Source organism: Rhamphochromis longiceps, linkage group LG5 (genome assembly GCF_057381845.1).
Source record: "Rhamphochromis longiceps isolate RC_006_pf linkage group LG5, R_longiceps_female_GT1.1, whole genome shotgun sequence".
NCBI classification, from domain to species: domain Eukaryota; kingdom Metazoa; phylum Chordata; class Actinopteri; order Cichliformes; family Cichlidae; genus Rhamphochromis; species Rhamphochromis longiceps.
This window is the reverse complement of record NC_140561.1, coordinates 39,835,148-39,861,475: the sequence shown is the minus strand read 5'-3', so window position 1 is coordinate 39,861,475 and position 26,328 is coordinate 39,835,148. Positions and strand designations below refer to the sequence as shown.

The 26,328-nt window shown below is 43.9% G+C and overlaps 1 protein-coding gene across 6 annotated transcripts in view; it reads left to right on the top strand.

Annotated features, from left to right (window-relative positions):
• The window catches only part of LOC146670640 (dedicator of cytokinesis protein 3-like), a 250,680-nt gene that overhangs the window by 73,352 nt on the left and 151,000 nt on the right, over positions 1-26,328 (top strand). For all 6 annotated transcript variants that reach the window (XM_085407632.1, XM_085407637.1, XM_085407636.1 and 3 more), the window contains exon 2: positions 19,088-19,171. In XM_085407632.1, the coding sequence (XP_085263758.1) occupies positions 19,088-19,171 (84 nt within the window). The remainder of the gene's footprint in view (positions 1-19,087; positions 19,172-26,328) is intronic.

Genomic DNA, 26,328 nt, shown 5'->3' with positions numbered 1-26,328 from the left:
GGAGTAACGAGGGGAATGAGACACAGAAGGAGGGCACAGCTGGGAGAAATCAGGACTGACGAGACAAGCAAAGCAGGACACATTCACATAAGAAACGGACCTTCAAAGTAAAACAGGAAGGATCACACAGAGACGCGAACTTGACAGTGGAGACGGCAACTAAGAAACACAGAGACATAACCTATAAGGCAGAGGACTCTAAGAACCGAGAGACACAGAGGGGAACACAGGTGACACTGATAATCATAACGAGACAGGGCGGGGTGAACTGAACATGACATGTACAGGCGTGAGAGTCACAAAGTAAACAGGAAGTGCACAGAGGTTCAGACAGGAGGAGAGAGAGCACGGGGAAAACACAGACATAACGGGCTGGGGAAACATGAAACAACCACAAAGGGAGACGAGGGCTCATAAATACACAGAGGGCACACAGGGGGTAAAAGCCATGAAGGGAAAACACTTAGGGAACAACACAACAGGGCAACTCAGAAAACATGGCCTAAATAAGGAATAAAATACAAACATACAAGAAAACCAAGAACACTGGGCCAACATGGCCCAGGACCATGACACATAGCATAAATCACAGAGTGTCCCAGCTGCATGGGGCTGCCAAAATAACAAATGACTCTTTTAATACTTCCAACAACTCTGAATGGGCTAAACGGTGAAGACAATGCCTTAAAAGTCAAGCTAGTTGTTATTTGATTCATTTGACTGGCATCCAGAAACCAGACCGCCGCCTCGGGAGCATCGAGAGGCAGCAGCTTTTTCAGTCAAGGACACTTTTCTCACTTCCTTACAAAAGATGAGTTTGTGAGATCATCACAAAGCCTTGAAAATGTGAGTAACCAGAGAGAATCTCATCTTGTGTCACTTTTAGAAATACTCAGTTTATTGGAAGATGCTAATAAACTGCGCAAAAGACACAAAATCCACTTTGTGTAAATTCTGTAAACTGGCACAGAGGGTCATCACGTCCCTTTCATCGTGCCTCAGCTCTCTTCTCTTTCCTCTCACACACACCTGGTTGCAGTTATGCTGAAGGTTTCTTCCTGTTTAAAGGAACCGTTGGTTATAGAGACGTCTGTAGTAGATCGGTCGGGGAGAGCTGAGGGTAAAGTGCATCTGAGTAGTTTTCCTGTTTAGCCTATTAATAGCAGAGAACAGATCTCCAGGCTCAACAAGACATACTGAGATCCGTGTCCCATCTGTGCAGTACAGTTTAGCTCAGCTGTATGTGGGTTGGTGTGTACTGTCGCACTCACTACTGTCGGCCTAGTTCTGTTTGCTGCCACTGCTGTTGCTGAGAAAGACTTTTCTGTGCTCCGGTTTTACTCAAGCTGTTTCCTACATCACCCCCTAACACTTTGTTCGCTGCTTCTGTCTTACATTTCAGCTTGCTTTAGGTTGCAAAGCATGCATGCATGCAGACGCACAGTCACTGCACATGCAAATAATACAGGAACACATGCAACAAACCAGCACGATTCTCTGTCATCTCTATATTAGGCTCTTAGTGTCTTTACATTTATTCCAGCATCGTCAACCATACAGAGACCAGCACACACACACACACACACACATGTAGCCCTGGCTATATAAGTAGCTCATTATTTCAATTTGTTCATTAATATTGATAGTTAATTGCAAATGTTTAATGTGTTCAAGAATGTATACCTGCAAAGTATGTGATGTGTGTCAGTTAAATGCACAACCTTTTTATTTGTATTTTGAGGTTTATGTCATTATTTTTGATATGGTATTGATATGTACTACAGCTCCAGTGAACCCTGAAGTAGTCTCAGGTAGAGGGGTGGGAGTAAGTGGGGAGCCGTGTGCACTCTGCAGGAAGCGAGAGAGACGAGAGCTGAACAGTGTCGAGTGAACGCAGAGTTCTTAGAAGGGCGACAGACGCATTTTCGGGTTGACGGATAGTTAACTGGAGTCGAGAACTGTTGTACCCTTCTGTGAGTAGGAGGAGACGGACGTCTTGCTGGTGTGTCAGAGAGGTCCCTTCTGCTGGTGTGCTGAAGTTATGTGTTCACGTGGGAGCACGTGGAAAGGACGACTGTGAGTGCTGCTGCCGCGGCCTGCTGGTAGCCGTGACCCAGTTTCCCCGCTATCCCCTTGAACTGCCTGGAGGTGTGAGTACTGTTGTTTGCACGTGCTTTTTATTTTTACTGCTTGGCAACAAGTGAAGCGACCATATTGTTTTAGGTCCCAACGCACCCGAGCCACGACTCAGGCCTGCAACGAGGGGTTTGCTAGCAGAAAGACTGTAGCACTTGAGGTGTGTGTGTGTGTTTGGTGAGAGTGCGTGTGGGCCCACAATATTATTTGATTATTTTGTTTCTGTGGAGGTAGATACCTTATCATTGTTTAACAAACTTTATTGATTTTACTTATTTTCTTTGTGTTGTTAATTCAGCATTCACTAAAGTGGAGTTAACTTTATAATTGACCTGCTTGTGTGTGATTTATTTCCATGTAGTGTAGTTTTATTACATATTTAATACCATAAGCATTAAAAAGGGAGTATCAATAGGAAAGTAACAACAGGAACCCAGGGCCCCTCTCAATAGAACGTGGGACGGGTGTTACACAATTATGGAGGCACCGCTGGGATACTCCCGTGCTTAACTTTTCTAGTTTGTTCTTTAAAGGAGTATTTTGTTTACAGATTTTCACAGCCTAGCACACCAGCATTAGGGTTTATATGATGACTACTCGAAAAGAGTCTCAAATTGCACCTGAGCTTAGTAGCTGGTGCAGTAAAGCAGGTATAGACCCAAACCGGGCTTTTGTACTGCATGATGTTCCTTCTGATTTTGACTTATCAGACATTGAAGAGACAGCTCAGTCAGTGAAAGCTTTTGGAAGAGTAAAAGTGAGAGATAGACTAAGAGACACCCAGACAGGCAATAACCTTGTGCTGTGTGAATGCCGTCAAGCTACTCAGCCAGACCGCATACCACCACATGTACAGCCATTGAATGGAGGTCCTGTCTGGAAGATTTCCCTCCTCACTGAATCTGTTGATGACTTCTCAGCCAAGCTTAAGAAACTAATGGTAGAAGAAGGCAAAACAATTGATGATGTTAGTGCCTTGCTGTCTACTGAAACCCCACAGGAAAACTCCCCTGAATCCATCATTCGGGCAGTCGGAGACCTGTTAGCGAAAACTATGCGACCTACCAGTGAGAATACTGCATCTCGACGTCTGCGGATATTCTCTGGCCACTCTCCCACTCCAGCAGGTGAAGAGAGCCTTGATAGCTGGGTTGAGCAGGCTCGCCTGATGATTGAAGAGTGTGACTGCTCTGAGAGAGAGAAGCGAAGGAGAGTAGTTGAGAGCCTAAAGGGACCGGCGTTGGAGATCATCCAAGCTGTACGGCGAGATAACCCTGATGCTAGCCCGGAGAGCTATGTAGAGTCTCTAGAAAGTGCATTTGGATCCCTGGAGTCAGGTGAAGAATTGTACCTCGCCTTCAGGAGCCTGGGTCAACAGTGAGGAGAAAAGCTGTCAGACTTCCTGAGAAGACTGGAACGCTCTCTGACCAAGGTAGTGCAGAGAGGGGGTCTCCCTAGCCATCGAGTCGACCGTGCACGTATTGACCAGCTTATACGGGGTGCAACTGAGTCAGAGATAATGTTACTGCAGCTAAGACTCAGAGAAAGAAAGGAAGAGCCACCCGCTTTCCTGAAGCTGCTCAGTGAGATTCGAGAAGAAGAAGACCATGCAAGAGTGAGGCATGAGTCAAACACCACAGTTAGACAAGTGAAAGTTGGCGAAGAGACAAAAGCCAAATCGACAGAGGTTCAAGAGCTCAAAGCCGAGATCAAAGAGTTACGCTCTGAGCTTAAAGAGTTAACAAGCAAGCGCTCAGATGCCGAGCTAATGTTGAAACAAACCAAGAAAGTTGCTGAGACTGGCGCGGAGAATGAAGTCCAACAGTTAAAGCAGCAAGTTCAACAGTTACAACACCAGCTGACCGTTATGGCAGTGTCACAGGGTTCAACCCAAACTGACTCAACAAAGAGAGATGGGAGAGCCAGACGAAGCAAGGTAAACAGACCATATGCTGCAAAAGATTCAGAAAGTTACTTCTGTTACCGGTGTGGGGAGAATGGCCATATTGCCACCCACTGCATGGCTCCTGAAAACACTGCCAAAGTAATTCAGAGGCTACTCGGAGCCCTTCGTAGGAGCAAAGAGGGAAAAGGAGCTACAGGTGGCGCTTCTGAGCCCACACAGGTCGGTTCCATCCGGAAAAGTTCCGTGCACACATCCTCACAGGGTGGACTCCCAGAAGGATTGGTCGGCCCGTCCATGATGACCGATGTGACCATAGAAGAACAACCATGTAAAGCTCTCCTTGACAGCGGCTCTCGAGTCACCATTATATTTGAGAGCTGGTATTCCCGTTTCATCCCCAATGTGCCCATTCTTCCTTTAAAAGATCTCGCCATATGGGGACTGAGTGATTCCAACTACCCATACAAGGGGTATGTGGCAGTTGAGGTGGGTTTTCCCCCCAACTCAAAGGAAGCTGTAGAGACAGTCACTGTCTTGGCCTTGGTGTGTCCAGATCCAAAGAGCCCAGACCCGGTTCCTGTCATCATTGGCACTAACTCCCAGAAACTGCATTCTCTGCTGAGAGATTGTGAAGAGGTAGGAGGGAAAGATGAGATTCACTCACTGAGGATAAATAGTCTCTCCTCAGAACTGCCCTCATCACTCATTAGCCAACAAACAGGCGTGGTGGGTCATGTGAAGTGGCAAGGCCCCGGGCCAATCACTATCCCTCCCTGTGCAGTACAGTATGCAGTTTGCAAGGTGGAACAACAGCAGCCATTAGACAAAAGTATTCTAATGGTGGAGGTGGGCGAATCTACAAACCTCCCAGCTGGAGTGTTGGTTCCACCTGTAGTACTACCATCTTCTGAGATGGACACTAACAGTTTCACACTTCTGCTAAGAAACGAGTCCCAAAGAGAGACTATTATCCCCACTGGTACAGTGCTAGCTCAGGTGTACTTGGTGGACACTGTCACTGAGTTAACAAAGACCTCCGCCCAAGAAAGGTCTATTAACCCTGAACTGTTTGACTTTGGAGATTCTCCTATTCCTGAAGAGTGGAAAGCCAGGTTAGCAGCAAAGTTATCAAAAAGAGCGGATGTTTTTTCCCTGGAGGAGTGGGACGTCGGCTTAGCCAAAGGTGTCACTCACCACATAAGGCTGAGAGACCCTCGACCATTCAGGGAGAGATCTCACAGAATCGCACCTGCTGACATTGAAGATGTCCGACGCCATCTACAAGAACTGCTGGCAGCCGGCATAATCAAAGAGTCACGCAGTCCGTATGCTTCCCCGATTGTCATAGTCAGGAAGAAGAATGGCAAGGTGCGGATGTGTATTGATTACCGTCTACTGAACTCCAGAACCATCCCAGACCAGTACACTATGCCACGCATAGATGATGCACTGGATTGTCTGACAGGAAGCAAGTGGTTTTCTGTACTGGACCTGAGAAGTGGATATTACCAAGTGGAGATGTCTGAGGCTGATAAAGAGAAAACAGCTTTTATCTGTCCTCTTGGGTTTTTCCAGTTTGAGAGGATGCCTCAAGGCATCACTGGCGCACCCGCAACCTTTCAAAGGTTAATGGAGAGAGCTGTTGGAGACATGAACCTGATTCAAGTCCTTGTGTATCTGGATGACCTTATTGTGTTTGGCAGGACACTGGAGGAGCACGAGGAACGGTTACTTAAAGTCCTGGACCGGCTGGAGGAATGTGGTCTCAAAGTCTCCATTGACAAATGCCAATTTTGCCAACCCCAGGTGAAGTTCTTGGGACACATTGTCTCTGCCTCTGGAGTTGCCACTGATCCTGAGAAAGTGAGTGCGGTGACTCACTGGAAGAAACCCACTGATCTGAAATCCCTAAGATCTTTTCTCAGATTTTGTGGATACTACCGGCGGTTCATCAAGAACTACTCCGCCATAGTCCGCCCTTTGACAGAACTGACCAAGGGATATCCTCCTGCACAGGGTAGCAAAAGGGGTTTCACTAAAGGAAAGCAAAATAGCTACTTTCGAGTTGCCGAGCCTTTTGGTGATCGGTGGACCCCAGCTTGTGATGACGCCTTTCAGAGCATTGTTTACAAGCTCACACATGCTCCAGTCTTGGCATTTGCTGATCCAGCCAAACCATACATCCTACATGTTGATGCAAGTTTGGATGGGCTAGGAGCAGTCCTGAACCAAGAGTGCCCAGAAGGACTCCGCCCGGTAGCGTTTGCCAGCCGCAAGTTGAGTCATGCAGAACGGAACTACCCAGTTCACCAACTGGAGTTTTTGGCTCTGAAATGGGCAGTAGTGGAAAAGTTCCATGACTACCTTTATGGGGCTAAGTTCACGGTGAGAACTGATAATAACCCACTCACCTACGTCCTGACCACTGCCAGGTTGAACGCGACAGGTCTAGCAGCACTCTCCACCTATGATTTTAGCATTCAATATAAGCCCGGCCGTGAAAATGTGGATGCCGACTCACTGTCCAGGAGTCCGCAAGACACAACAGATGGATGGGTGGATATCCCACCTTCTGGGGTAAAAGCTTTGTGTCGTCGGATCACTACAGATGGTTTTCAAGAACACACCACCAGATTTGTTGACCAGCTGGGTGTTTCGCCAGATGCCATTCCAGCTTTATATGCAAACTTCACTCAGATAGAAGTGGGCCCGCTGGAACAGCTAAGCCTGAAAGAACTGTCAGAAGCCCAAGACTCTGATCCAGTTATAGGTGTGGTGAAACCTCAGGTTGAGAGAAACCAAAGTGTTTCAGCTTCCACGCATGCAAACCCAGATGTTGTGTTGCTGATACGAGAAAGATCCAAGTTAAAGGTTAAGCGTGGCCTTCTGTACAGAGTCACCACAAGACCCTCTGGTCGAGAAGTGAGTCAGATCGTCTTGCCTGCTAAGTATCGGCCAATGGTACTAAAATCAGTGCATGATGATGCTGGTCACCTGGGCACAGAACGAACTACAGAGCTCATTAAAGACCGGTTTTACTGGCCCAGAGTGGCATCTGAAGTTGCAACATACATACAGAACTGTGGAAGGTGTGTAGCTAGGAAGTCCATCCCACAGAAAGCTGCTCCTTTACAGCACATTACCAGTAATGGCCCACTAGACCTGGTCTGCATAGACTTTCTTTCTATTGAGCCAGACTCTAAAGGCATGGCTAATGTGCTGGTTGTCACTGATCATTACACCAGGTATGCTCAAGCATTTCCCACAAAAGATCAGAAAGCACTGACTGTCGCCAAAGTCCTTTTTGAAAAGTTCTTTGTGCATTATGGATTGCCGGCTCGCATTCACTCAGACCAGGGTAGAGATTTTGAGAGCAAGCTCATTAAGGAGCTATTGACCCTGCTGGGCATTCGTAAGTCCCGAACGTCACCTTACCACCCTCAGGGTGACCCGCAGCCTGAGCGTTTCAACCGTACTTTGCTAGCAATGTTGGGCACCCTGGATCCAGCTAAAAAGCCTAAGTGGAGCCAGCATATAAGCCAGCTAGTACATGCTTACAACACCACTAGAAATGATGCCACAGGATAGTCGCCCTACTTCCTCATGTTTGGAAGAGAGGCGCGACTACCCATTGACCTGTGTTTTGGTGTGGGGTCAGATGAAGAAAATGACTTAAAGCACCACCAGTATGTGGCTAACATGAGAAAAGAACTTCAAAAAGCTTACCAGCTAGCCGCTGATGCAGCTTCCAGGAACAATGAACGAAACAAGAGACTGTATGATGCGAGAGTTCGGAATCAGACACTTGAGGAAGGTGATCGGGTGCTGGTTCGGAATCTGGGCCTCACAGGAAAGCACAAACTACAAGACAGATGGAACTCACTACCTTACATAGTGATCGCCAAGTTACCCAATCTCCCTGTGTATCGTGTAAAACCAGAGAGAGGAACTGGTATTGTGAGGACCGTGCATAGGGATCACCTGCTGCCCATTGGTTACATGGTCAGGATGTCTGCTCCATCAGAAAAGACAGCGCGACCAAAGAGACCAAGGACCAGGGCACAGCAAGTAAGGTGTGAAGATGAAAGTCAGACACAAAATTTGGAGCATCTGAGTGAAGATGATTGGTCCTCAGAGTCTGAAGAACAGTGTGTCTACTATGAACCTCCTTTAGCCTTTCGCGACAGTGTTGAACCTCGACGTGAGGAGGTTGTGAGCCTTCCTGACCATATGGAAAGTGATCATCCCAGTGTTCATGAATTGTCCGAGGTGGAGGAACAGGGGGAAGAACTCTCAGTAGTAGTAGATCAGACGGAGGAAAGTTCACAGCAACACCAAGACTTGGTGGAGGCTGAAGAGCTGGAGGACAGAGATGTTCCTACACCTAGTATCTCAGTTGGGGGTGCTGACTCAACCTATGACCTCCAAACAAAAAGGAGAGTGAGACCTGTTTTGCACCTCAGTTATGATGAACTTGGAAGGCCCACTGACAGACCTGTGACTATTAGTTACCGAGGTATGGTAATTCAGATTTGCTACGACCCTGACTCCTAAATGTTAATGCCCTAGCCAGTACTCTTTAGTGAGATTTTAACTGGCCTAATGAAAATAGGTCTGATGGGGACATTCAGACATTCAGAAGGGGGAGGGTGTAGCCCTGGCTATATAAGTAGCTCATTATTTCAATTTGTTCATTAATATTGATAGTTAATTGCAAATGTTTAATGTGTTCAAGAATGTATACCTGCAAAGTATGTGATGTGTGTCAGTTAAATGCACAACCTTTTTATTTGTATTTTGAGGTTTATGTCGTTATTTTTGATATGGTATTGATATGTACTACAGCTCCAGTGAACCCTGAAGTAGTCTCAGGTAGAGGGGTGGGAGTAAGTGGGGAGCCGTGTGCACTCTGCAGGAAGCGAGAGAGACGAGAGCTGAACAGTGTCGAGTGAACGCAGAGTTCTTAGAAGGGCGACAGACGCATTTTCGGGTTGACGGATAGTTAACTGGAGTCGAGAACTGTTGTACCCTTCTGTGAGTAGGAGGAGACGGACGTCTTGCTGGTGTGTCAGAGAGGTCCCTTCTGCTGGTGTGCTGAAGTTATGTGTTCACGTGGGAGCACGTGGAAAGGACGACTGTGAGTGCTGCTGCCGCGGCCTGCTGGTAGCCGTGACCCAGTTTCCCCGCTATCCCCTTGAACTGCCTGGAGGTGTGAGTACTGTTGTTTGCACGTGCTTTTTATTTTTACTGCTTGGCAACAAGTGAAGCGACCATATTGTTTTAGGTCCCAACGCACCCGAGCCACGACTCAGGCCTGCAACGAGGGGTTTGCTAGCAGAAAGACTGTAGCACTTGAGGTGTGTGTGTGTGTGTTTGGTGAGAGTGCGTGTGGGCCCACAATATTATTTGATTATTTTGTTTCTGTTGAGGTAGATACCTTATCATTGTTTAACAAACTTTATTGATTTTACTTATTTTCTTTGTGTTGTTAATTCAGCATTCACTAAAGTGGAGTTAACTTTATAATTGACCTGCTTGTGTGTGATTTATTTCCATGTAGTGTAGTTTTATTACATATTTAATACCATAAGCATTAAAAAGGGAGTATCAATAGGAAAGTAACAACAGGAACCCAGGGCCCCTCTCAATAGAACGTGGGACGGGTGTTACACACACACACACACACACACACACACACACACACACACACACACACACACACACACACAGATTTGTACATGCAGACAGAAGTACACTTACAGGAAATAAAAGCACTAATTGGGTCTTTGGTTTCCAGCATGTTAACCATATAAAATAATATTGCAATGTAAAAATATTCGTCTCGTTTCTTTCCACATGGAAACTTCTTGGCAGCAACATCTTTAGACATTTGACTATCTGCCCCTTTACTTTAAAATTGCCCTCTCTCTGGAGATCCCTTTCCCCCTCTTTCTCTTTTGCTTGCACACACAGTCTCCCTGTGGTTCGGTTCACACTTGAGACTATTCTGTCATGTGTTGTGTGCAGCAGGAGAGGAGGACCCAATGTGCAGACTCCAGGAGGTGAAAAGTACATTCCAACAACAGCTTTATTGCTGAGAACCAGCCTAACTAAACTGACTGGCAGGCTGGCACACAGTGTAACGTTGAAGACACACAGACCGAAGGAAACACAGGGCTTAAATCCACAGAGGGAGGAATCGGAGAATGGGAAACAGGAGGGAAACACAGCTGGGACAAATCAGGGCTAACGAGACAAGGGAAGCAAAACTGTGGAACAACTCTAACATAAACCACATGGAGAACCTAAACTTAGAACAATCCTATAACCCATTAGACAAAATGTTAGAATATAATGAAATAAACAAATTCAAAGAACCAAAAACACAAAACACTGTGTCGACGAACCGGGCGCTCAACATGTTCACATTGTTTATCTTTCATATCTGTGAACTGAATGCACAGATGTGTAAATGTGTGATGCGTTCGTGGAGGATCGAGATGCAGAATACAACATTATTTGCATTCGACCGTTTACAGTGAAAGGAAAGTCCACTGGGACGCATATTGTTATTAATGTGGTTTAATCCCAGTATATGTGCCCACTTGGGGCCTGTGTCGGGCTGCAGACAGCACCCACTGCAGGGACCCCAAAGGTTCCCTCTCAAAATTCAAATTCAAATTTTATTTGTCACGTACACAGTCATACACAGTACGATATGTAGTGAAATGCTTGGACAACTGCTCGTGACCTAAAGAGAACAAAAAAGGAAAAGGCTATGAATAAGATAGGAAATAAATATGAAAAATTAAAAAGGGTAAATTTAACTAGGAAGGAATAAAATATAAATTAAGGTTAAAAATGAAATAACTGTACAACACAAATTAGAATGAAGGGTAAATTTAACTGGGAAAGAATAAGATAAAATATATAAATTAAAGTTGAAAATAAAATAACTGTACAACAAAATACACAATATAGAACTATATAAGAATGTATGAAGAAATATAAATAAATATATACACAATAACAGCAGCATATACACAATAACAGCAGCGTGATTTAAGTAATGAAGTGAAAACAATGTCCAGAATGTCCAGTGTGTGTGTAAGAACCATATGTGTGGGTCAGGACTGTGTGGTGGTGTGATTGAGAGACCGTATCGCCTGCGGGAAGAAGCTCCTCCTCAGTCTCTCTGTGTTGGTCTTCAGGGAGCGGAATCGCTTTCCTGACCTCAGCAGAGAGAACAGTCTGTTGTTGGGATGGCTGAGGTCCTTCACGATCTTCCTGGCCTTGGTCCGGCACCGCCTGCTGTAGATTGAGTGCAGGTCAGGGAGCTCGGAGCGGACCGCACAACCCTCTGTAGAGCTCGTCTGTCCTGCATGGTGCTGTTCCCGAACTAGGTTAAGATGTTTCCCGCCAGGATGCTCTCTATGGTGCACGAGTAAAAGTTCCTGAGCACCTTGGAGGGCAGTTGGAAGTCTCTCAAGCGTCTGAGGTGGTAGAGACGCTGTCGGGCCTTTTTCACCACGGTGTTGATGTGACAGGACCATGACAGGTCCTGCGTGATGTGAACTCCGAGGTATTTGAAGCTGTCCACTCTCTCCACTGGGCACTCGTTGATGACGGGGGTCCGGTAGTTCCTCTCCTGCTTAGTGCTGAAGTCCACTATCAGCTCCTTTGTCTTACTGACGTTTAGAAGGAGGTTGTTCCTCTGGCACCAGTTCTCCAGATTCCTAATCTCCTTCAGGTAGGCCGTCTCGTTGTTATCAGAGATCAGGCCCACCACGACGGTGTCGTCAGCAAACTTGATGATGGTGGTGGAGCTGGTAGTGGCCACACAGTCATATGTGTACAAAGAGTACAGCAGGGGGCTCAGAACACACCCCTGGGGGGCTCCCTCTCAGTGGCTCAAAAGGGCAAAGATGTCTACGGGCCCACACGAGCCCACACGAGGCCCTCCTGGGTTTACTGAAACCTGTACACAGGCTCCAAAGGGCAAAACAGCTGTGGTCCCTGTATGGGAACATCTACTCAGGGCCAACGTGGGAAGTGTGAGTTTGCCCAGCTCACTTAGTTCACCCACAACTACCCACTGTGGGGCCGTGTGGGCACGTTTTCTGGGTAGTTCCACAGATAAAATGTGCATCTTTGAATTTCCAAGTTACAGAAGCTCTTACAGGCCTCAGCCTCGCTGCAGTTTCACCTTTAGGCTTTGATCTTTCTGAAAAGTTTCAACAAGATCCTGCAGCTTGGTTTTCTTTTTATATTTTAAACTCAGCAGGTGTCAACAGCTGTTAAAATACAGATCAGTTAATGAGAGGATCCCACTTTAAACTTTGTCATCAAACACTGCTCTAAGCTCATCTTTTAAAATCTTAGGAAAATGACTCCAAACAAGGCGAGTTTTTAAAGTTATGCCTTCTTTTTACATTCATTCAGAGCTTTCTCCAAATGATTTCATTAAACAGAATTCTATTTTTACCATGTTGATCTTTAATCCTTCTACTTCTTGTCTATTGATGTAATACATGTACTTTGTATACATATTGTAAACTGAGGAAAGCGTCTTTCAGCTGTTACCTTCGTCTCAAGCTGTTTACATGTTTCTGTGCCAAACGCCTGGACTAACACCACCCCCGAGGAGTTTGTTTCTCCTCCTTGAGAGGAGTTTATCGGGCAAATTTATAACCAGCTACTCTGTGGAGCCACTATCTTTCTGAACTGAAGGAGAAATGGCTAAAAAGAAAAGCAAGCGCTCCTAAAAATGTCTGGAGGTCATCACAACACCTGTGTGATAAGATCATTTAAAAGCAGAGCTGCTTTGGTGAATGTTTAAAAGGTGGCAAAGAAACACTTCCTTGAAAAATGTGTTTTTCACACCAATTTCCAATTTTCCAGGCATATTGGCAGACGTGTGACCGGCCTCTGAGGGAATAACTGACTCGAAGGAGAAAACTGGAGTCGAGAAATGTGAATATAATAATGAATTCTGTGTAAGCAATGTGTTGTGAAAGTGATCCATGTCCTAATTAAGCAATCAGGGTCTCGTATAAAAAACTATTAAAAGGAAAAAAAGGAAATGATCACCTGAGGGGTGAACTTTTTATAATACCTGTGCGCCCTCCATGCAGTTGATTGGCTCAGCTGTTAGTGCTGTTAGCTCACAGGGATCAGAGGACCTTTATGTGATGAGTTTGCATAATCTCTGCACCAGTTTTCTTAAGTTTCTCCCACCATCCACAGACGCGCTCAGTTAATGTTGACCGTCTTCTCACTAAACAGATATTAAATCTCAAGAGTTTCACTTCCTTATATTAAAAAACTTTGTGCTGTATGTAATTAGCAAAACAATGAAACTGCAAAATAATTGCAGTGCTAAGCAAAGGCAGAATCGTCTCAGCGCTGAACAGCACCACTTCACAGACCAGAGGCTGAATCAAATCCTATATGTTCGTCTTTTATCTACAGTCTATATGTTCTATGTGCGCAGTTTCAAATACAGCAGCAGTTTGAAACGGTGCTTTTTGTGGAGCTTATTGGAGAAACTGCAACTTAGTTGGATTTACTGTACTGCACACCGTTTCATCCAACTTTCATCTGATGGCCCAAAACATTTAAACATCAGGTGTGTGGAGCTCACACAGACGAGGTTTGTAGCACTACAAACCGAGACCAGAACAAAACTCCAGACACATGTAGACGATAAAAAAGGACTTTATCACTCCTGTGCTCCTGAGGTCCACAATTTTAAGGGAATACTTGTTCACACACGGACCCCCATGTGGCCACTGTAGCAGTAGAGATGACAGAAAAACCTCTGGGTGAGGCTTCTTCCTGTTAAAAGGGAGTTAAAAGTGCTTGTTGACATTGAGTCATATGATTGTTGGGTTTTCTCTGTATTATTGTCTTTACCTTACAATATAAAGCACCTTGAGACGACGGTTGTTGTTGTGGTGTTATATATAAACGAAATAGAATAGAAGTGAATTATATACCAGCTGTAATCATTGCTGCTCTCTGCTTTAAAATCTCAAAGAGGGGGTGGCAAAGAGAAGATACCCCTAATTGAGACCCTACGGATTAGCTTTAATTGCTAAAAAACCCTCTCATGTCCTATATGTGCAAGTTTTTAAAAACAAATGTAATCTTTCTTGTATATTTCTACTTGTGGGTGTTGAAATTCAAGTGTTTCAAAGTGTTTTCTCTGCATTTGGATCTGAAAACACGCAACGATGCTGCACTTAATAAAAGATGATAGGAGATGCGTTTGAACAAGTTTGCAGCATTTTCCAGCGCGAGCACTGAAGTGCAGTTTGTTGATTTCTTTTATCCTGTTCGAACTCTTTTTGTAGTTACTCATGAATCTTCAGTGTGGCACACGGCGCTCTGAGGTCCTTTACTTAAAAGCTTGTGCCAAATATGTTTTCTTCAAATGTACAACCTTTGTTCCACTGATGAGAAGAAAGTTCCTTCTTTAAATTATTCAGCGGTGAAATTTGTGTCATGTGTCTGGATCAGTTTGGATTTTGGTGGAATTCTTGAGCAGCAATTAAATATTGAAACAGAGCTTCCGCAGTCACACTCCAAATTGAATTATTCTGTTCACTAAACCATCTGAGAAGTGGCGTGTGCACAAACACACAGTTTCCTGCACACGCAGCTTTGTTTCCATCATTTGTTTTTTGGGACTTCCTTCATCCTCACAATCTCATTCATACACAAACACGCACAGACGTGGAAAGGCCACAGGCTAAGTGGTGTGACTAGCTTAACAGATGTGAGTCATTTGTCAGACTATTGACCCAGTCCGCTGGATAATCTAAATGCCAATACGAGCCAGATAGAGCAATGCTAATCCCCGTGAGTGTTCGGTGTGTGTGCCTCTCCTCATCGTCTCTGCTCTGCCTCTTGTCTTCTCTGGAGAGCTCTTAGCTTTGTGGCAGCTTCCCCAGAGGCACAGAAAGGAAAAAACCCAAACGGACGTCTCACCAACAGGATGAACCAGCAGCTCCAAGAGTTTCAGTTCCACCTTTATTTGGGGATATTTGTCCCTAACTTACTGTTTTTCAGAATTTTTTAATTTACATAAAGTTTGTTTAATGAAAACATTGCTGTTCCTGTTTGAGTGGTGCCGTGGTCGAGTGGTTAACACGTTCACGCCCTGTGGTGTCTAAAGAATAGATGCATGGAACCACTGAAGACCATCTGATTTTTCATTAGTAGGGATATTTAAAGTAAAGTCTTTCAGGGATTATTGGATGTTCCAGATCAACCTTCGGTCTGACTGGATAAAATAAACTTAATGTGTATATGAAGCACTTTCATTAATACTGACTCCCTGGGTCTCATCCATCATAATTTCCATCCACAGTCTTTTCCATCAGATTTCTATTTCTGATTCCAGGTTATGCAGAGTTCTGTGAATACAAGATGCATTGTGCATGAAATCCACTGTTTGCAGTGTAAACTGAGGTCATCATGTGTTTCCTGCCAAGTTTTATGTTGTCTACAAGCCCCACCCAGAAAATGTTGTGACGCTATATAAACTGAAAAATAACTATGGTCTGCAATGATTTGCAAACCCCATAAACTGACAGTTTCTCCACACAGAAACGCTGAAAACACGCGTTTAAATTGAGACATTTTACTATGCTATGAAAAATATGAGCTCATTTCAAATTTAAGGGTTGCCACATGTCTCAAGAAAGTTGCGATGGGGGCAACAACACGGACGTCTTCACCACTAAAGAAGACGTCGACCATCAGGCTTATTATCAGCTAGAATGGGACAGCGTTCTTCTCCCAAAAGTCCGGCAGCTGCTCTGCTCGGGTCCCAGACGTTGATGAACTGTTGTTAAAAGACGAAGGCCTGTCTAACGTTTCTGACACATGTTGCTGCCATCAAACTCAAAATAAGCCTTTTTTCTTAAACCTGTACATTTTCTCATTTAATGTGTAGATTTGTAGATGATTCCATTCTATGTTTTTAGTTACATTTCAAACAGCTTGCAAACATTTTCAGTGTTGCGTCCGAGTCTTATCCTGATAAATAAGATGAGTGATTATTAAACATCTTTCCAGAAAGTTTCATCTTTCTTAAATTATTATAATCAGCACTAAATTTGCATGCTTTACTAAAAGGGTAATGAAATGAGACAGACTGATTAACTGATGTTAATTTCAAACTTCTGTGATGATCTGTGAGTTACAGCTCTCCTGTGTACATTACAGTAAGTGAGACGCATGCTGTTCTCTTTGGTGAGCCAGTTCTTATAATCTGCAGTCGTGAGCCAGAACAAAAGTCCTCTGATCACGATTACATACGTTTGGATAACAGGTGGGAGGAGGAGGAGGATGGAGTCACGCTCGAGCAGCGTTCAGAGAAGATGAGGTCAAGAACAGGGTCCATCAAAGCTAACAAGCTATTTACAAAGAGAGCGTGTAGCATGGGAACAATGGCAGCCGTCTGTGTCGAGAGAGACCGAACACTGGTCGCTGCTTCGGCCTCGGAGGGCTACAGCTCCGTCTCCTGGCGCGCTCTTCACTGTGCTTCAGTGTTTTTTCTTGTTGTTGTTTTAACACAGTCAAACTCCAGTTCTACTTGGAACATGACAACTAGAGGTTTGTGGGACATAAAAGGTAATTGAGCAGTGGTTGGTTGCATTTTACACTTGGTCAGGGCAAGACCGTGAGAGCATGACAGGGTCTCTGATGATGCCAGGGACTATGATGGACTGACGTTGAAAGTCACAGCCAACAAAGAGAGACACACGGGGATGAAGGGCTCGAGGGAGTTGAGATTGTCACTGACACAATCCAAAACAGTGACAATCCCAACTGATCGCTGCTAATAGTGGAGACAGAGAGCATTACAGTGACACAGAGAGTGACAGCGACGGCAGAGAGCGAGAGTGACGCTGATGATACGGAGACAGATGGTGACAGCAACACAGAGACAAAGCCAGGCAGAGACAGATGCAACAGTCCCGTCGGTGTGAGCTGTGTGTCCTCGCTGCCACAGTACCAGACTGCAGTCGGCAGCTCAAACTACAGTTTGCTGTGTGCACAGTAGCTGATTTTTTAAGCATTTCCTTCAGATTACAATCTTCTAAAATGGTTATGTCGTCCAATGTCATCTTTGAACTGCAGCTGGTAATAGTCGTCCGTCTGTCCTGTTGGTCCACTGCTAGCTGGAGAGCCTCTCACACAGAACCTAGGACAGGCGGAGAGCTCGTTCATGAGCCGCTACGAGTGAGGCTGCAGAGTGGTGGCAACTTTTTTGCGAGCATCTGATTCATCAGCTGTTTGTCTCAAAGTATGGCAAAGAACAATAAACAATAAAAGGTGAATCAAATGGACCATTATGGCAAGGCTGGGATGGTCAATTTGGTAAAGTAAATCCGTTGGGCATCTTTCTTTGCCTTTAGACAATAATTCTGATGGCAAAAGAGCCAAACGGGACAGGCAAAAAAAAAAAAAAAAAAAAAAGTATGGCAAAGAAGAAAAGCCTTTAAAATTTCCATATCTCCACCTAACAACAATACAAGGTACTGTGTTGTCTTTGGGAAACACAACAGTGATTATTAGAAACCGACCTCCTGCCTGCACCCAGGTTTGACTAGAACAGCGTTACTTCAAAGTGAAAGGATTTGTGGGCATTAGCAGAAATGACTAATGCCTTGGACTCCTCTCTCGTCGTCTTTTTACAGGTGGCATCTAGTTTTCTTGAGACCTTTTTAAAGATTTGCTGAAATTAGAATTGCAGATGTGGCGCTGTGTTAATTCAGCTGTGTGTAAAAATTCAGTTTTCACTGTCTTTTTTTATGTGTTTGCTCCGAGGCGGCAACAGCTCTCAACCCTGCTGTGACATGAATAAGTTGGCAACATTATTACCATATCTGCAACTTTTGACAGCTTTTTCATGCTTTCCATCATTTTGATATCTTGTGATTCTTTTTCTTAAAAAGTCCTAATTTAACAACATCAGGAACAAAATGACATGTGCAGCTAAGTGCGACGCCTGAGCCCTGCAGAGGAAAACAGCACTGACAGCGAGACCTGCAAACGGCATGCACAGATGACACGTTGCGTAAACACCCAGGGACTAAATTTGGAGACTAAGAGTGGGATTGGTGACAGAAAGCATGATTGTCCAGCGTGAGCACGACTTGGTCTTAAAGCTGTCTTTGTCTTCAAGGTCAGTTCACCACAGACTCAATGGGAAAGATGTACAGTCTTTAAAAACAAAGAGCCTTTATCAAAGCAGACAGTTAAACAGACAAAGACAGTTTTAAGATCTCGTCTTGTTCTGCGTTCAGACACACCTGTGGCCTCCTGTCTGAACACCTACACAGACGAGAGGACAGTATTGAGTCGCCTCGTGGTCGACGCTATTGCTCTTAGAGATGCATTGAAATTGATTTGAACTGTACCCATTTTTACCTCGTGACCTGGAGACTGTGCTCGCATCTTTTAGCATTACAGCTGCATTTGTGCCTTAACAATAGTTATATTCATAATAATGTCCGCTGCCCTCTTAGCCAGTTTACTCATGATTAAGACACCAGTGAGACTTTAACCTGCACGGTTAGATTTCCTGATGATCAATTTAACATTGCAGTCCTGTAACAGAGCCGCTTGCACTGACTGCATCAGCAGGATGAGCTGTGAGGCCCGTTGTTTACTGGGTGTACTGGAGCAGTCATGAGGAATATGAACATCAACAGTGCCTGGTACAGCACGGTCTGGATGTGCTCAGTCAAGCTCTAATGTCTAACGTCACCCTGTTGTCATGGGACAGACACGCAGTGATGAAAGCAGACGAGGGCATTACTTTGTATTTATGTGCTTTGATAACATCCTTTGATCAGTGATGAAAATAAGCTGTTGCCGTCCAAAAGTTCAGACGCCGATCTTTCATGCCGTAACCTTTTTCTTGTATTGCGTGCATGTTCGACAAATGTCAGAGCGTCTGCAGCTGTTATCATTTTCTCTGTCTTCCTAGGATCTCATCTTTTCCCATCTCTCTCATTCTCTCCACAGTCATCTGCAACTTCCGAGGCTCAGTGACTCAGGGTTTGGCTCTGGAGGTGGGGGAGACTGTTCAGATCCTGGAGAAATGTGAAGGTAAGGCTTCTACCTGATTGATAGCTTCATGAGATGCTGCGGGGGCGGAAGTTTGATGCAGCGGTAATGTCATTGATCATCGTTACGATTGTAAGCATCAGTAAACATGGTAAATATCCCCCAGAGCGAGCATTTTCTTTGCATCTCGCTCTTCTGTTCAAAGGCGTTTGCATGCATATAGAATAGAAACGGTGAGAAGAGAAACAGTGCGTCTCCCGGCAGCACAGCAGCCAGCGCAGAAAGTCATAACTCTAATTTACAGTTATGTTCTGCAAAGATAAAACATGTATGTCATCGCTCAGGTAGATATTACATAATAAGTTATCAATTTATGTCCTGTTCCCTGCAACAAAGTTGTACAATCTCATTTCATACACGACTGGTTTGACTGCTGTAACCTGTAGTAACGCTAAACGTACCTTTCCAGGTCCTTATGAAACACTCTGGCTCCAGCCGTCCACTCCACTCCAGTCCTCACCGTAACCATAACCCTGTCACACTTTCCACAGTGATTCAGGATCAGAACATAAAACACATTTACATGTATAGATTCATCCCAACCGGCTTTCAAGCCTCAAAACGCGTAACACAGATGATTCATCAGTATGTTGTAGGGGTGGGGAAAAAATCGATACTGTGTAGTATCGTGATATTTTGTTTGCTAATAATGTATCGATACAGGGACGGCAGAAATCGATATTTTGTTACAAAAAAGGTTTTTGTGCTCTGATTTCAGAGCACGTTGATCCTTTTTCTGAGCAAGAACCCTGACATTCCTTCACTGTCCAAATGTGTTTAACTTTTTTTTTTGGCAGCAATAAACATGACAGTTTACTTATTTTAATTTAAGACATTTTATATTTTAATTAAGTTTAAAACTTTTTTATTTAATGTAAAATTATATTTTGTTTTAATTTACTTTCAAATTCTTCAGTTGCTGAATGGGCTGCATAGTTTTCATAAATTGCATAGTTCAGAATAGCTATAATTGTACCAGATGGTTGCATTCAGTTAAGTTGGACTAGACTGTAATACAAACCGTTCAGTTTGTCAACAATAAAACTGACTGAAATGAGAGAAAGACTGAGTGTGAGACTTTGATATTAGATAAAATGAATATTGATAAAGTTTACCTTCATGTACAGAATCTGAATATCGCAAAAATATTTTTAAAAATTGCGATAATATCGTATTGTGCGTTAAGTATTGTGATAATATCGTATCGTGGGATGTATGGTGATTCCCACCTCTAGTATGTTGCTCGTTGGGATGAGAACGTGTTTTACGTTCTTGATGCTTGCATTGTCTGTACCATGTTCCCAGTATACTCTACATCCCTAAGCATGAGTCCATGCTGTTATAGTAATCAGTGTTATATGAACATAGCTACTAACAAGTGAATCATGCAAAAAACTTCTGGTTATGACAGCCAGTTCAATTTGACTCGTTTTGTTTCTACTTCCAGCCAATAAAGATAACACATGAAATCATCTTCTACTAGATTATTGTGCAAAAGCGACAGTGTTTTATTTATTACCTAAAAAATGAAATAAAGAGGAAGAAAAGGTCAGATGTATGTGTGATGTGGACAAAGTTATTCTTAGACAGATTTTTAGGGTTCTTATCAGGTAGCCAACTACGCCAAATTTCCAAGGCAAAGCCCGACATACGACATAAAGACCTAGAAAAGCTCATTGATGCTCTCATTACTTCGAGATTGGACTATTGCAATTCTCTTTATCTAGGCCTCCAACTTTCCCTCATCCAACGCCTCCAACCAGTCCAAAATGCCGCAGCACGTCTTTTAAGCGGCACCAGAAGAATAGAATAGAATAGAATAGAATAGAATTCAACTTTATTGTCATTGCACATGCACATGCACAAGACATGATCATATCACACCTGTCTTAGCCAACCTTCACTGGCTCCCCATCAAATCCTGTATCGTTTTAAAAATCCTTTTGTACACTTATAATTTTAAATAACTTGTCGCTCAGCTACTTAATCGACCTCCTTGACCTTTATATCCTCAAGAGAGCATTTAGATCCTCCAATCAATGGCTCTTAGTGCAACCAGTGTCCCGACGGAAGACTAGGGGGCATCGGGACGCGATTGCTGCACATAAACTTTGGAATAGCCTGCCGGTTGATATCCGTGTGTCGGAATCCATTCAATCCTTCAAATCATGTTTAAACCCACCTGTTTAAGCTAGCCTTCGAAACAAATTTGATTTTAACTTCTACCCGGTCTGCGCTTCTTACCTGTAACTATTCTGTATTTTCTTTGTTCTTCTATTGTTGTAATCCTGCAATGCGGCACTCGTGTGACGCACTTTGGTGTACCTTGGTCTTTTAAATGTGCTATAGAAATAAAACTGAAACTGTAGGTTGTTCAAAGCATTTCAAGCAGCTCACCACCGTTAAAGTTTTGAGAACAACTCCAAGTCTGTTCCAGTTATTGTCTTTATACCGAAGCATATCGATCATTCACTGCAACTGAACATCTTTAACAGTGTAAATAACCTTCGTGGGTGTTTGTGTTTAAGCTACTGTTTTCACTGGTACTTAACTAGAGAATGTAACCTAATTTGTAGGATTCAGAGCCCCCTCTCTCCATCTTATTTCCCTAAATTTTGTAAAAAACCACTGAAAGGAGTCCACGCCCTTCTAAATATTCTTCACGCGGCCCTCCTTTTAGTCCCTGTTATCTGAAAAGAGAACACTCTTGTCATTTTTCCCACTAGTTTTTGGTTAAAAAAGCAGCATTCAGAGCTGCAGTGGTGCAGTCTGCTGTTTGCTTCAGTGAATCACAGTCGGTCCATTTCCCTCCAGATTTTTATGAGGCCACCACACAGAAAAGCCTTCACGTTAATGCTGCGGCAGCAGCGGTGGCTGTGTCGCCACAAATGTGCACAGTAAAAACAAAGTGGCACTCATTGCTGCATTCATAGTTCCCTCAAATAATGAGTGTAAATAGCCTGTAATAGCCTCGTGCGGGCCTGGATGGGAGCCCAAGTTATTAGCTGCTGTTTCTCCCATTGTTATTTCTAGTTTGACTCACAGAAATTAACAACTCAAGCCAGGATGTGTGTGAAGCCAGAAAATGTTGTCTTTTGCAGATAATGAGTGAGTATGTGCTCCATTAGCCACAGCTGGGGAGGACGCTAGCATTGATCTAATGCCAGGGGCTGATTAGGCTTCTCTTTACCCCGAGGGGAAGATGTCCAGAGGAGGAGAGAGGAATAGACAGAGAAGGAAATATTCTGTTGATGGGTTCACTTTGTGCCTTCCTCACCCGCCTTGTTGTGAGGAACTACAATCTGCACTTGCCTTCATTTTCCTCCCGCTTCCTCTGAACTCCAGCATCCTTCCTTTACACTCCTCTGGTTTCTCTTACATACACTTCTCGTCTCTTGTCATCTATGCATATTGACCAGGCAGTCTCATATTCAAGGCTGAGCTAATTCCTTGGCATCCAATCGGCGTCTAATTTGATCGGGTTATGAAATGCAATCCTGCTGGCGAGGGACACGACTTATTATCCGAGCCCTTGTGGGAGAGACTGGCATCGCAGCTTCCCCTGTAGCACACAGCGATTATCAGGGCAAACCAGGGCTAACTGTTGTCCAAGATCCCCGAGGAAATTTCAAGAACTCGCTCTGCAGCTTTGGTCATTAACTGAACGTGTAAATAGATTTGTAGAAAATACCCTCTAAACAAAGGGCTGCTACAGCAGGACCTACATTTATTAGAAGATGCACTAGTCTAACGTTTAGAGCGACAAACACAAAAGAACTGTTATTTATTATTTATCAGTTAATATTTTAATTTTTTATTGAGGTCAAAGTCCAGAAGTGATCCATCATTGCTAATTCTGCTGCTGCAGGAGGACTCGAGGTCTCGGTTAAAATTGGCTTCATCACAGTAGCCCCCCCCCCCCCAGACAGAAACTCAGGGGATATATTGACAAAGCCATGAAAGTGGCAGCCGAACTGTTGGAGTCCAATCCTCAAAGTCCACTCCACAGATTACAGTCACAGCACTTAAGAAAGCATTAGAGTTCGATTAGAGGGCCAGCAGCCATTTCAGGTATGTGATTTTATTCTCAATACTGTCAGCGCTGCTGAAGCGCCCATAGTCAGCTGAGTGCTAATTATGTTGGAGAGGCTCTTCAGCTGTAAGATTTCTCTTTTTTTGAAGCAAACTTCTGGCACTGTGCAGAGAGCAGCTGTCAGCAAATAGCAGCTAAGTATGAAGATAACCTGATGTTATAATGTGACACTCGTTTGAAGACGAGTCATTCTGTGTGTAAAATGTGGTGGTGAAAAAGTCCAAATCTAGCAAAGCAGGGTTTTACCAGATTTGATTAGCTGGAGGGAAGCTCAGCTTTGATTGGTTATTATGCCATTGGTTGTATCTGACCTCGCCTATCAGAGCAGTTAGAGGCAGACTAAACGTTAGGAAACACAGTCAATGAACAAAAAGTCATTCGCCATGAGAAAATATCCACATTGTGATTCATACATCAAAATATGGCAGTTTTATTCTCTCTCTCAATGTCACTGCTGTGAGGCTGCAGTAAATCCCTTCAGGCTGAACACTCAGGTTTAGTCTCAACACTCCGCTGAGGTGGCAGGAAAACCATCAAAGGAACCCATATACAAAAAGACAGAGTAAACAACAACAGACAGCGCGAGGAAGATCGAGGAAGAAAAACCCAAACTAAACCCAAACACCGGTGAGAGCGAACTCAACCAAGGTAAGTAGGGCAAGGAAAGGAAAAAAGGCAGCAGTTTGCCACATTTGAAACGAACCTTCAAAATAAAAGAGGATGTAAAGATGGTGAAAGCATAAACTCGCAGAGACACACAGCGAGACACAGATAGACGTGGCATCAGGATGTAACAGGGGACAGGTGGGCAGGCTGTGGGGCGACCCTAAGCGACCTGGTTTAAAGAGCTGGAGCAGCCTAAGACAAAGACAGGGCTCAACACAAGGGAAATGAAGAATTTTCCAGAAAACCATCTTGTTTTCTGAACACTTTGGAGAAAATCCAGAACACACTGAGGGGGGGCTTCTTTCACTTCTCTAAAGGCCAACACCACAGCCTTAGAAAGCCCCCTCCAGAGTGACCACTGGTGTCATTGTAAATACACTGAGGTGGTGACAGTCTGCATCAGTGAGCCAGGCAAGCATTAATAGATGTATATTTAAAAAAACAAAACACGTTTTTTGTAGGCTACTTTAAAAATGACCTGATTTCCACTGGTTATGCAGCACCTATCAGATGGTTGAGCATTTAAATGGAAAAATGGAAGGGTGTGTAAATGTAGACAAAGTTTTTTGTTGCCAATAAGTCAAACACAAAGTATTAAAACAGCCTTACAAAGACACGGTTCTTCCTGTTAAAAGGGAGTTCTTCCTTCCCACTGTCACCAAAGTGCTGCTCATAGGGGCTCATATGATTGTTGGGTTTTCTCTGTATGTATTATTCTAGGGTCTACCTTACAGCATAAAGCACCTTGAGGTGATGGTTGTTGTGATTTGGCGCTGTGTAAATAAAACTGAATCAAAAATTGAATGTTAGAAGCACAGAAGAGCAGCCGTGCTGCTGCAGAAGCTCGAATCACCTCTAACGTTTGGATGCTGTTTTCAGAGCTTTTTCGAAATGCGGACTCATGACAGGGATGCTGTGGATCCTTTAAAAGTCCAAAATAAATGATCCTACATAAGGATCCAGACAGCAACTACTGTCCCCGGCTACAGAAAAGACAGTGGAGTTGGAGTAGAGATGAACAACCGTCACAGCAACGAGTGACTTTAGACATAAATGTTCATAGAAAAGGTGAAAAGTGACTTTTTTAAAGACCTTTAAAAATATGAGTACTGTAACTGTAACCATATATAACAAAAATATTAAGATGGGCAGGGTGATGGGTGACCACAGACACAACCACACAAATAATGAAACAAGCTCCGAGTCGTTTGATTTGATTCAGAATTTCAAGTTTTACTCTTTTTACTACTTGATTTTGCTCGTACCAAATTGCTTTCATAAAATTTACTGCAACTAAAGTCTAAATCGTGGACGTTCACCGTGGTCTTTCCTTGGAGCCTGCTGTCGAGGCTAAAACCATCCCAGAATCAACAAGTGCCACGATTAGTAGCAGAACTACAGGTGGAGCTGATAAGATTTGATCTGCAAGGCTATTAAGGTTACTTTTTATCAGGGTTAGCAGGAAAGACACCTGTAAGATTTAGAGGTAGTACGTACTGGGCGAGTCACCTTATCTCAAATCAAATCAAATCAAATCACTTTTATTGTCACATCACATGTGCAGGCACACTGGCACAGCACATGCGAGTGAATCGGCTCCAGAACTGTGCATTATCTATGGATCAGGGATTAGGACTTCTTTTTATCAGAGAACTGAAATCAACTTCCTGGTTTTGTGGGCCTACCAATCGACACCATCCATTGCAATGGAAGATCATTCTCCTATGGATTTACAGAAGGTTTGTGGAAACCTGAATTTCTCTGTGGACTCTGATCTCCAACTCAAAAAGCCTGATTGGTGCAAAGAACTGCGTAATCACAGAACAGCTTCAGGTCTCCAGATCTAGTGGCTAACAGAACAGACATCACGTTTCAGCCACTTCTCTGCTTCTTTTCAGTGAGTTTTTCCTGGGTGGGATAGCGCCAGTGTTGTATAAACTGAGGAGGCTGTGTTCCCATGGAGTGGATTGGTGGCTCAGCTGCAGCTCGCACTTCTATTGGATCCCTGTCAAAATTACAAAGAAAAACAGCCTCATGGGTGCTATTACTGCATCAACAAGCAACTTCTTTTTCATTAACTACCTTGAGGTGTGCTCTACAGGGTTACAGCAGCACTCAACACTCATATTTGACTGATTTTGTAGCTTGATGGAAACCTGCATCCACCGCGTAATGCAGTTTTGATAATGAGCGCAGACTGAACATGCATTAACTCGACAAAAGTGTTTTGCAGGGAATTTTATTGGTAATTATTTTGGTAACGGTGCAAAATGATTATTCTAATGACCACTTTGTGAGCTGTTTAGATGCAGGAGGCGAGACGATTGCTCTTCTTCAGAGTATGCTGTAATTTCAAATTACTGTATATGCACCTGCGTGT